General features: G+C 40.8%; 2 protein-coding genes across 3 annotated transcripts; one reads left to right on the top strand and one right to left on the bottom strand.

Annotated features, from left to right (window-relative positions):
* The first annotated feature begins 371 nt into the window (after positions 1 to 371).
* Positions 372 to 5,438, top strand: cfap210 (cilia and flagella associated protein 210). Of its 2 annotated transcripts, XM_018684761.2 has the most exons (9): positions 372 to 542; positions 1,470 to 1,678; positions 1,811 to 1,984; positions 2,068 to 2,273; positions 2,485 to 2,641; positions 2,714 to 2,853; positions 2,947 to 3,139; positions 3,330 to 3,494; positions 3,574 to 5,438. In XM_018684761.2, the coding sequence occupies exons 1-9, from the start codon at positions 494 to 496 to the stop codon at positions 3,931 to 3,933; spliced, it is 1,653 nt and encodes a 550-aa protein (XP_018540277.1). In that variant the 5' UTR covers positions 372 to 493; the 3' UTR covers positions 3,934 to 5,438. The 2 variants fall into 2 exon arrangements, with proteins under 2 accessions (XP_018540277.1, XP_018540275.1); XM_018684759.2 differs by having other exon boundaries at positions 2,485 to 2,853.
* On the bottom strand, positions 5,259 to 11,592 carry ppig (peptidylprolyl isomerase G (cyclophilin G)). The gene is made up of 13 exons (XM_018684757.2): positions 11,452 to 11,592; positions 10,862 to 10,946; positions 10,271 to 10,345; positions 10,078 to 10,185; positions 9,822 to 9,866; positions 9,646 to 9,733; positions 9,496 to 9,525; positions 9,253 to 9,392; positions 8,938 to 9,115; positions 8,664 to 8,852; positions 8,476 to 8,566; positions 8,116 to 8,255; positions 5,259 to 7,264 (listed from the first exon to the last, which is right to left on the bottom strand). The coding sequence occupies exons 2-13, from the start codon at positions 10,920 to 10,922 to the stop codon at positions 6,268 to 6,270; spliced, it is 2,142 nt and encodes a 713-aa protein (XP_018540273.1). The 5' UTR covers positions 10,923 to 10,946; positions 11,452 to 11,592; the 3' UTR covers positions 5,259 to 6,267.
* Between the last annotated feature and the right edge of the window lie 156 nt (positions 11,593 to 11,748).

Here is an 11,748-nt window from a genome sequence, read left to right on the forward strand (position 1 = left end):
TATGATAACGAAGAAGGGCCCACTTTAAGGTCTTTATCATATCAGTTCATGCTGCAGTGGTGCACAGCTGGACGCATTTTAATCACATTAGTACAAATTTAATTTGACTCACAGTGAGAATGGAGCTTTCAGGGACCCTTTGTGGGGCCAGCTGCATACGCTGGAAAAGGGAAAAAAAGAAAAATATATATGTGTGTGTGTGTGTGTGTGTGTGTGTGTGTGTGTGTGTGAAGGTAAAAAAACAACAACAAACAAACAGGTAGATGGTGTCACATTCAAAGGTGAATATGTTTAGTAACACACAGCGCCACCTGTCGTTAATCAGCGGAACGGCTTCAGATTGGTTCAGCCGTTGCCTGGTTACAGCGCAACAAATTCAGACTGTCACAGCTGTGTGTATGTGCCGTTAGCCACAGTTAAAGTTTCCGTATCAGCTGTTTTATTTCGCAGTATTATTTTTTAATTAAATTGTGAGCGAATATATTTTATACAAATGACCTCGGTGGTTGAGCACGGCCGACGGAGAGGATCCGGTAAAAGTGGTGAGAGCTAAAGAAACATGAGTTTTAACCTTATTGATGGCAGCTATTTGTTTTTACTTACAGGCATCGTGATAGCAGTGTAATATTAACCAAGAAATGCATAAGAATCACGAGTAAAATGCTGAACAGTGTCAGAGCAGCTCCGAAAACATTTCATTGTCATGTCTACACGCAGACATGTAGTCCGTTTTTGAAAGAAAGCAACCTTCCTGTACAATGGTGTATTTGTTTGTCCAAGTTTCCTGATCGTTTTTAATTTCCCCCCTTTTCTTCATTACTGTAATCTTTCATGCTGTTTTAAAGCCTTCTACACAATCTGCATTTACTATTGTGTGTACAGTCCCAGTTTAAACCAATTTAATATCAAAAAACGTAAAATAAATAAATAAAAAAAAAAATAAATAAATAACTCACCAAACGAAAAACAAAGACAAGATGATATCACTTTAGTCTATAGGTGTTGGCCATATTTAATGTAAATGCAAGTTTATAATGTTGGAAGACACGTTCACATTTGATCCCATATTATCCCATGAAAACCACATATCTGTCATTGTATTCAAACTTACAGCTCATTACAGAATATAAACTGATCCACTCATTAAAATCCACAAAATCTTACAGACAACACAGGGGACATGACCTCAGTGTGCTCAGTGGTAGCTATGGCGCCACTTATATAGACACAAACCAGCCAGTGTTTAATACATAGCAGCTCTTAAACACTTTTTTAACACGGAGGAAATGAATAACTTTCTGCAGAAAAGCATTTTATATTGTACTTTATTTTGAATTATTCACCTGCACAGTCCTCTGCTAACCAAATGATGCAAATTGACAGTAAATTTTCTCAGTTCCCATAAAGATACTGTGCTCTGGATGTAGTGTTCAATTTTCATGAGGCCTCTCTGGGGATATTTTTGACAGTGTCTCCGGCAGAGGAAGCCAGCAGGATGATCCAGCCGCCTGATCTCCACAAAGTCACAGTCTTAAGCAAGGCTGAATGGCTGAGGATTCAAGATGAACTGAACGGGGTTAATAAAGACAAGGAGCGAATGAGAGAGGCTGCGAACCAGAGGGAGGCCCTGCACCTGCAGTCAAAAGAGGTGGTGAAACTGTGGTCCAATACCATCGCTGTAAGTTGCCTGCAACAGGGCTTTTGTCAGATTTTATTTGCTTTACTGTTTCCAGATGTGTTTGGGACGTTGCAGAAATCACAATATCCTGTGGTAAAGCAAAAGGATAATTTACTGTGTGTGTTATCAAAGGGTCAGAGGCAAAAGAAGCTGGAGGCAAAGAGGATTCGGGAGCAGATTGAGGAAGAGAAGAAGAAACTGATTGATAAAGAAGAGGCCAAATACCAGGAGCAAAAGCGTAAAGAGGCCATTGAAAAAGCCAAGACTCAGCTGTATTATCAATCCGACCGAGTCAAAGGATTACACGTGAGCACTGCTGTTGCGGCTTGTACATATTAAGCTTTATATTGATATTGTGGGGTGATTAATGTTTTTTACTACTTCCACAGCGTGCACTCTTGCTGACAGAAGTGCTGAAGGAAAGGGAGGCTCAGATTGAGCTGAAGCAAAGAATAAAGAGTGCCACTAAAGATGTGGACAAGGTATTCATGGACGTGGCAAAGGCCAGAGATGATGAAGCACTTAGACTGGAGCAGGAGAAAGTGCTTCAGAGAAGGCTTGAGAGACAGGCTGTTGCTGAGGACCTGAAAAACCAGTAAGTTTCACATCAGACCAGCTTTGACAAGGCCACAGTGGCATCTGTTTCATCTTGCCAGAGTTATGAGCAAACTTTTTTTTTTTTTTACAAGTGGAATGACAGCACTGCAGTGAAGTATAATGACACAGCCCTGTTTCTGTCAAGTTACAATCTGAGAATAAGGTAAAAATATTTTGTTTCATGAAAGAATATGATTCCTTTTCTCAAGGATTAAGGAAATAGAATTGCTGAGAGAGCGACAAAAGGCAGAGAACAAGAAGGACGGAGAGGAAATCCAACGCCTTCGAGAACTCTTTCAATGGGAGCAAAGAATGGAGGAAGAGAGACAAACAGAGCAGAAGAAGAGCCTTTTGCAAGCTCACCTGGTAGGGTCTCAGCAACACAGGTTATGTAGTACTTGTATTTTTAGTTTACTACTGTGTTCTCTGTATCTACAGGAACACCTTGCCAATAGAGACCTCATAAGAGCAGCAGACACTCAAAAACAGGAGGCTGAGGAGCAGCAGAGAAAACTTTTTCTCTCTGCAAAACAAAAGATGATGAAGTTAAGGAAAGACAAAGAAACCGAGTTGTTCAGGTAAGACCCAGCAGATCCTCACCCAGCTTCATGTAGACTAAGTCACTTGGCCCCGACACCTCAGAGAGCTTGTGAGTGATTTCCATTCCTCAGAGAGGCCCAGATGCAGAGAGAGAGGATAATGAGTAAACTGACAGACACACAGCGGGAGCAAACAGTCAGCGAGGAGCAGAGGATCGCTAAGGCTGTGGCTGAACGGGATGCAAAGCAGGCACAACAGCAGAGGGAGGAGGAGGAAAAGAAGGCTGCAGTGTTGAAGGCGATCACTGCACACAGAGAGTTCATGGTAACATAAGTTCAGATCCTGAATCTGATGACACATAAACAAAGTCCCGTTACCGTAGCATAAAACCTTTGTTAACACATTTCCTTACGCATTTTAAATGAAGTTGTTTCAGTTTTATTTTTTTCTGGCTACAATGAAATGCAGCTGACAAAACGTTGTCCCACCTGTAACACAAACTGTGCCTCATCAGAGACGCGAAAAGGAGCAGAGGGACCAAGCAGCGCTGCAGAGCACCCGAGACGCGCTTCAGGCCAAGACAGAGGCTGACAGAATATTTTCTGAGAAACAACAACTGAAGGCTCAGAGGATCAGAGAAGATGAAAGAAAACTGCAAGACTTCAATGCCACACAGATGGTAATGTCACGGCTATTTCAACCACAGTTTTGGTTTGGCAGTAGTCTTTTGCCATTTAATTTTAATTTTTCATTTACAGGCTGAAAAGATTGCCAGGGCCCAGCAGCTGAGAAGAGAAGAACATGAGTTTGAGGGGAAGAACACAGACCTTGCTGCTGAGGAGGAAAACCAGTTTCAGCAGTACTCACAGCAGGTCATCCGTGCGGCAGCGGACGCTCAGCGAAACGTGTTTCCACTTTGCAGAGCTGCGAGGGAAGGAACTGGAGGAGGGCTTGGTCCCGTTTTTGGTGGAGTCAGGGCTAGTTACCTTGTTCAGGACCGTAGTGGGGCTCAGATGCCCAAATATGTCTCTGGTGCCACCCAGAACATTAAAAAGCTCAATGAAGCTGTAGATATTCAAGAAGCAAAGAGGAGACTTGGCTTTACGTGGCTTACATAGTTCAATCCCAGCTGGCAGTTTTGGTTCCGAGTGTTTGCCTGAGTTTACCATCTTTGAGTTTACTGAATGTTTCAGTAACATTCTTATAATACTTTGACAAGGCTGTCTGAAATCACTCCCTCATTGACTACTCCGTATATAACACTCAATAGTTTGCAATATAGTGAATAGTAAATAGGGATTTTGGACACTTGAACTGTCATCATTTTGCATCATCCCTGACAGGTTGAATCTCGTGACTTTTCCCTGGTGGTCCAGGCGATGACACCAACCATGACCCAGAGTGTTCATGGTTCATGTCCAGACGAGGACTTGTCATTGGTTGTTGCTTCTATCTCTGTCTCCCCCTCATTTCCTGTCACCTCATTACCGATGGCACAACAATACTCCAGAATGCTTGTAAAACAGTTGTTATGGAGATTACCAATGTGTCCCAAATCTACACTACACACTAAATCTAAGCAGGCTCCAAAGGAAATGGAGGAACTGTTCACAGCTGGCAAGTGTAAAAAGATTTGTGGAGAATGGTGAAACAGCTCCAGAAAGATCTTGGAAAAAATTAAGTAATCTCAACAAAGACATTTTGCTCTCCATTTCTGAAGGTTAAGAAGCAGTGAGATTCATGAGTCACAGTGTTATGGACGTCTGACGATGGACCATTTCCTGCTCCTGTTAGTTTTTATACAAACTGCTACAACAGTATACTGTAACATTTAGCATGTTGTACATACTGTGTAGAATTAGGTTGTTGAATGAATTTGGGACGCGGTGCATAATTTTTACTCTGGCACACAGTACACACTGCTCTATGCAGGATAGTAAATAGGGAGTGATTTCAGACATAACTATCATAACTTCAAAGTGTTCATTGGGTTAATGATGTATATACTCTGGACAACATTCTCTGAAAGTTGCAGTCAAACTGCTCAACAGTTTATTACCAACACTGCAATGAGCTTCTGTGATGTTCAGAAAAATCATACGTGTGGTCAATGTTCACAAAACATTGTGAGAACATTTAACAGAACAAACTGTTCGAAATTAACCAGGCAACAAAGTGTTCTGTGTATGTTTCACATTAGCTGCTCAAAGCAGAGATGACGACTCGTCTGAGCTAAAAATATGGACTCTGGTTTACACTGATCCGAGAAATTAATTACCACAGCAGTTAACAATACGGTGTCAGTTTCCCATGATAATGTAATCACTGTTTATTACTATAATTTTGGATGCTAATAATGTTTGGGCCTCAAAACTGAAAATAAATGTGATGTTTTGTTTGTGTTATAATTGTAACACTATTTACAGAATATTAAAACAACTGATTAAAATCCAAATTGAGCATTTTAATTCATTCTACACTTGAATTGAGATCTTCTTAAAACCAACTTGCACAAAACGCAGTTTATACAAACTGATTTATGTTGTACTTACAGCATGACATCACACTTCTTTCAAGAAAAAAAAAAAAAAATCCAGAGGTATCTCAAAACCTCATTAACAAACAGGATTACAGTAAGGTTGTGGATGTACCAAAAAAAAAAAAGTCATGGATGTACATATTTCATCTAACATTGACAGGGATAAGCATACATGCAAAAAATTATGAGGAATCTCCTCCAGATTGATTGCTGTAGGAAAAATAACTTGACAAGTAAACACCAGAGTTTTGCCAAACTTAGATACGCTCCTCGTCACCAAAACCAACTGTGTTAAATAATATTAAAACAAATTTCAGTAGAAAATGTCCTCAGGGGAAAAGACTTTTAAAAGGAGAGGATCTGTTGCAGTAAAATCTTAAAGTTGTTTTTGTTTTTTGTACAAACAGTCAGAAATTGGAGGAAAAAAAACAACCCTGCCCTCAAATTGACTTCCTCTGGTCACTCTGCTCAATTAAAAGAAAACCTGGTACTTTTATTTTATACTCACTGTTAATGCAGTGGGTGAATTTCTTTGTCAGTCACAAATCTTTTTCTCTAATCACAGCTTCAGCTACCCATCAACAGTGTTACATAGTTAATGGGGAACAAATCCACAGTCCCCATTCAGTACCAAAACACAGTCCACAGTTCAGCCAAAGTTCACATGATGCTAGAGAGTTTGTAATTACGTTTGAGAAATTAAATGAAATGTTTAGAGTTCTTTTCTTTGCTGCTCTTCTCTATTAACCTCTCTCCCTCTCGTTCACCGTTATACTGTGCTGTAATTTCTCATTGGTGTTATCACAGTTATCACACTGAATGAGGAATGTAACTATGTCTCACTGTGGACAGGAAGCTGTGGCTGCATATTCGGTGTGATGTGGGTATAAAATAGGGAAAAACCATCACAGGCTCAGTCACTGTCAGAGCTAGAGCTAGAGCTGGATTTATTCCTCTTGCTGTCGTTTCTGTCTTTGCCTTTTGTGCTATCTGGTCTCGATCTGGCTGGACTTTTTCTGTCTTTGGATTTAGAGGTACTTTTTGCTCTTCTTTTGGAATCTGGGCTCTTTTGACTCTTCCTTTTCTCATTTCTATCGCTCTCAGAACTGCTGCTACGTCTCCTCCTTTGGTTGGCAGCTTCTCTGTCTTTGTCTTTTCTATGAGATGATCGATCTTTGCTGTGGTCTCTCTTATTACTCTTACTTCTGGAGCGCCTGCTTCTGTGCGAGTCTCTAGTCTTATTTCTGTCTGGACTTCTTGTTCGATGTTCCTTGTCCCTGGATGTTCCTTGCCTCTTATTCTCCCTGTCACTGTTGCGTCGTCTGTCCTGACTCCTGCTACATTCCCTGCCCCTCTCTCTGTCTTTCTCTCGTTTTTCTTCTTTGTCTTTCGATGCTGCATTTCCACCTCTATCCCTGTTCCTGCTACTTGATCTGCGGCCATCTTTTGAAGTTGTTCTTTCCTTGCTTTTAGACTTTGTCCTAGTTCTCTCGCCATTTCTTCCTTTTGCGTCCTCTTTATGCTTTTTCTCAGACTCTTGGCCTTTATTTTTATCTTTACTGTGATCAGATTCTGATTCCTTTTCTTTCTTATTAGCGTTTCGGTCTTTGCTCCTAGACCGACCTCTCCTGTCATCACTTTTGTGTTTATGACTCTTTTCTCTGCTTTTTGACCTTCTACTCTTTTCTCTGCTTTTACTGCGACTTTGAGACTTATCTCGTTTCTTTGCCTTGTGTTTGCTATGCTTCTCATCCTTCTCTACAGCGTCCTCTTCTTTGCTTTTGGATCTATGTGACCGAGATTTCTTGTCTTTTTTACCCTCAGCTGTTTTTTCATGCTTTGTGCTGGAGGCCCGTCTCTCTCTTCTTGGAACTTTAGCAGCCTCATCCTTGGCTTCATTCATGTCTCCTCTGTTACAAGAAAAATGCAGAGCAAATGTTTAATTTATTTTACTTAGATAATGCATTTTCGTTCAATATTATCACGGTTTAATGACACTGAGTTGAAATATGTGATTTCAGACATAACTATCATAACTTCAAAGTGTTCATTGGTTAATGATGTATATACTCTGGACAACATTCTCTGAAAGTTGCAGTCAAACTGCTCAACAGTTTTACAAATGTTTAATTTATTTTACTTAGATAATGCATTTTCGTTCAATATTATCACGGTTTAATGACACTGAGTTGAAATATAAAAGTATCAGAATGGACTGAATGGACAGAATACGCATTTCATCCACAGTCTAAGTTGGAGAACCTTTTGGGTACAAATCTTTTACTAAGAACCAGACGGGTTTACTGATCTTATCTGGGCTTTGAATATGTGCAGCTTCAAAATAAAGCTTGTGTCTTACATCAGCTTAGGGATACCTTTCCTACCACTGATACACACAGCCTACTACAGCAGGTAACAAACCCCTTTTAAATAATGCAGCAAGTCAATTTTCCCCCTTATGAGTGCAAGTCTTCTGGGCTTCCCTACTGTCAAAAGCACACAGCACCTACACAGCAATAGTATACAATAATGCCAGCAGCAGACCCTTGAGTATACACCCATAATCTTCAAGGTCCAAGATCTAAGCTTGCGGAGTGTCTCAGATTATAGACAGAACCATTGTTATAGACAAACATCACTACTTACTCTCCCTCTCTATCACTCTTCTTTAAACACATTTTTCTAAACTATTCACACTGCAAACCGGCTAGAAACTGTGTGTTTACGTACCCTTTAATAAGTCAAAGTCAGGGCATCTTACCTGTCACCCTTAATCCAGCGCTCTCCTGTGACTGCCCTCATCCTCTGCCGCTGCAGCTCCTGACGCCAGTGTGGAGGAGTTTCACTACGCCGAAATCGGTCTCTGGACCTTGAGCGAGAGCGTGATGGAGTCCGGTATCTCTGGATGGGAGAAATGACAAAGCGCTTACCTCTGTTCTATACAGACTGGACACAACACTGGTCAGGACAGAAACCTTACAAAACTGCGATTAAAATGTTTGTAAATGGGGAAATTACATTTTAGGCTTCACTGCCATAGGAAAGCAGTTTGATATATTCTAGTCTCATTAGACAACAATATGAACTGTGACAAAACTTTTTGTTGCTGTAGTCCACCTACCCTTGGACCTCTGCCTTTTATCTTCCTGCCCGATCGTGTCATCACCAGTCTTCTGTGATATGCTGACTGAGAATTATATGTTATGCCAGAACTAGGGGAAAAAAACAGTAAGGAAATTAATTGACAGTGGCAGTTAAGTATAACAAAGAAGACAAATTATATAATGGATGCTTGTCCAGCAGACTAACCTCTCTCTTGGCCTTTCCTCTTTATTTCTCTGATCCTTTTCAGGCTCCTCTTTTGACTTCTGGACTGCCTGCTGGGGACTTCTCCTCATGAGGAATCGGTTCTCTGGGATGGGCGGAATTTCTTCAGGACGTACAGTAGATGTAACCAACTCCTCTTGTTCCTTCTCTTCAGCACTTTCAGCCTCCGACCTGGCAAAACATTGTGGCTCAAAATAAAGACACTGGGTTCTTGTTCACACTGTTAACAGTGAAAATGTGAAAATAAATTAGGTACCTTTTCTTGTCCTTCTTCCTCTGTTTCTTTTTTAGCTTTTTTTCCTTCTTCTTCCGCTTCTTGGATTCTTTCTCAGATTCTTCAGACTCAGAGGAGGAATCTGAGGAGCTTTCAGAGTCGCTGGAGCTACTGCTGGAACTGGAGGAGGCTCGCTCTCTCTTTTTTTCATCCTTCTTCGCTACAAATATGTATGAGTGTTACAAGCATCACTTTATTAAGTCTAAAAATTGTGTCTCTTCAGACAATGTCAGGAGAAAATAAGACAGAAGTTTAAACTCATTTTGTAAATACTGAAAATGCTTTGTACAAACTAACCTTTAGATTTAGGGATGAGCTCTCCACAATTCAAAACTTTAACATCGGCATATGGTCTGCTGTTAGGATCCGTTTTCTGGCTCTCCATAGTTTGAACAACCTCTTGGCCAGAGATCACATGACCAAAAACCACATGGACACTGAGAAGATAAAGTGGTGTGGAGCTTTAGCTATGAGATACATTGTGTACATTGTGCAATATGCAATGAGTTAGATTTTCAGATGCAATCATGCAGAAATTACCCATCCAGATGAGGTGAGGGTTTTGTTGTTCTGAAGTGTCACAGCAAGCCGTTCAAGGAAAAAACAGACATTTAATCATTTGGAAGGCTTAGGGATGACAGAATGAACTAACATTAAACCAAATCAACAAAATAAAGGAGAAGTGCTTACATGAAAAACTGTGACCCATTTGTATCTTTGCCCCTGTTGGCCATAGACAGCAGGTACTCCTTGTTGTGTTTAACAGCAAAGCTTTCATCTGGGGGAAAAGGATAAGATTGTACTGCCATCTTGAAGCCAAAGTTGGTTTTGATAACAACTGACAGCTCTGACAGTGGCCTCTTTACCTTCAAAAAAGCCTCCATAGATGGACTCGCCTCCTCTTCCGTTCCCTAGGATGCAGCAGGAGGAGAGATTTTGGCGTTAAAAATCTTATGTTGATTGCTTGTTATTCAAACAGATTTTGCGAAGCTGATGCAAACTTTATTGGTGCTTTCATTATTACATTAGATTCTGCCTGTGAGCGGAGAAAGCGGGAGCAGTGTGCGATTGCGCAGGCGCGCAGCTTAGAGGGAACATTGGTCACGACCTTTAATAACTCACCTTCACTGAAGTCTCCTCCTTGAATCATGAAGTCTTTTACAATTCGATGGAACAGACATCCTTTGTAGTGCAGGGGTTTCTGAGTTCCCTTTCCGATGCCTTTCTCACCTGGATGAAACAACAGTAATTATCATGATTGTGTGTTGACAAAAAAATGTTTCCTGGCGTATCCTCAAGGAAAATCACTATTCACCTGTGCAGAGACATCTGAAGTTTTCACATGTTTTGGGACAGATGTCTGAAAACAACTCCACCACGATTCTGCCGACTGTGAGGAGACAACGGGTTAGAATAATTTACTTTTATTTAAACTGCGATGAAATCCTACACTCAGTTGTTAGTACCTTAGTGCACCCAGCCAAAACGAATGCAGTCTAATTCAAATTCCCTGCAATAAATCCTACCGTCATAGAGGTAATCATGTTCAAGTTCATTTTAAACTAATTACAGAGGTGCTGATCCAATTTTATAATCATTTTGGAGCCTTAAGTTTGTGGTGCTGTATTACATTGCATGAAATGAAGATGTTTATTAATAAAATGCTCACCCCATTCATATCTATGTGGGCAGACTAAATACTAAATACACAAAACAGCACAACAAAACTACAAACTACAGCCTCCCAAAGGACAATAATATACGTAACATCCCTCTGCAAGAACTTCAGCAAAAAGTGACCTTTACAACCCTCGTGAAGTTAGGATTTATTGCAAGGCTGCACTACTAACTCACAGTTGAGTGAATGTATCAGAAAACAGGTGGAAAGGTGAGGTTTGCTTCTTACCGAGCACATTACTGATTCCAATGTCAAGGAAGCACCGGGGGCGCCGAGCCTTGATTCCCATGATCACCTCTAACTGATCGAACACCTGCAGGTGAACGAACACAGATCATTCAGAGACAAGTAAAAGCGAAAATGTAAGAGGCTGCACACTTTGCACACCTAACAGCTCTGCCCAGCTGAACGATTTCTTTAAATGCTACAGAAAAAATAATTTGAAGCAACAAGAGATGATGAATGTGTTGGCCGTAAGTCTCTGGAGTTTCAATATATGATAAGAATAACGTTACTGTGATTATAATCACATTTAGGTGAGCTAATGTTCGCTTGTTTTTGACTTTTAGAATAATGTTAGCTTAACTCTCGACACGTCTTACAAGTGTCTGCGCTTGCACACTCACAATCCCGATTACAACGTTACGGTTTCGCATAGCAGTCTCGATCTGTCCATCGTCAGGCCTGGTGTTAGCATTAGCAAGCTCACCTAGCCTCAGTCACATCATATAGAGGGACCCCCCTATATAACACGAACTATTTTAGTGTATCAGCTACATACGTGTCGCTAAAACGTTCATAATGCGAAAACACACCACCTGGAAAAATAAGGATATCACTCCATACAGCGGGCAGTTCTCAACAAACGACGAAAATTAAGTTTCATTCAGTGTTGAGTTCACTGTTTCTAAAGATGGCGCGGCAGGGACGTCAACGTATGTCGAGGCTCGTGCGTCAGTCAACGCAGTAAGGGCACGCAGCAGAAGGAAGGAGGAGATTTTATGCCCTGAGATTTACCTGTTAGGTACAACTTTCGCTCAACTTAAACAAACCTATTAATGATTCAGTAACTCTTTCTTTTCCAGAAAGGCTATTAAAACTATTAACCTGGTTGG

The sequence above is a fragment of the Lates calcarifer genome, linkage group LG1 (assembly GCF_001640805.2).
Source record: "Lates calcarifer isolate ASB-BC8 linkage group LG1, TLL_Latcal_v3, whole genome shotgun sequence".
Lineage (NCBI taxonomy): Eukaryota > Metazoa > Chordata > Actinopteri > Centropomidae > Lates > Lates calcarifer.

Bases quoted from the DNA above. Each gene is read 5' to 3' on its own strand.
- cfap210 (XM_018684759.2), top strand. From the start codon at position 494: ATGACCTCGGTGGTTGAGCACGGCCGACGGAGAGGATCCGGTAAAAGT. The intron at 2,274-2,484 runs GTAAGTTTCACA...CCTTTTCTCAAG, and splicing joins GCTGAGGACCTGAAAAACCA to GATTAAGGAAATAGAATTGC. The intron at 3,140-3,329 runs GTAACATAAGTT...GTGCCTCATCAG, and splicing joins CTGCACACAGAGAGTTCATG to AGACGCGAAAAGGAGCAGAG.
- ppig (XM_018684757.2), bottom strand. From the start codon at position 10,922: ATGGGAATCAAGGCTCGGCGCCCCCGGTGCTTCCTTGACATTGGAATC. The intron at 9,867-10,077 runs GTGAGTTATTAA...GCTGCATCCTAG, and splicing joins AGGAGGAGACTTCAGTGAAG to GGAACGGAAGAGGAGGCGAG. The intron at 8,853-8,937 runs GTACCTAATTTA...ATGTTTTGCCAG, and splicing joins AGGAAGAAGGACAAGAAAAG to GTCGGAGGCTGAAAGTGCTG.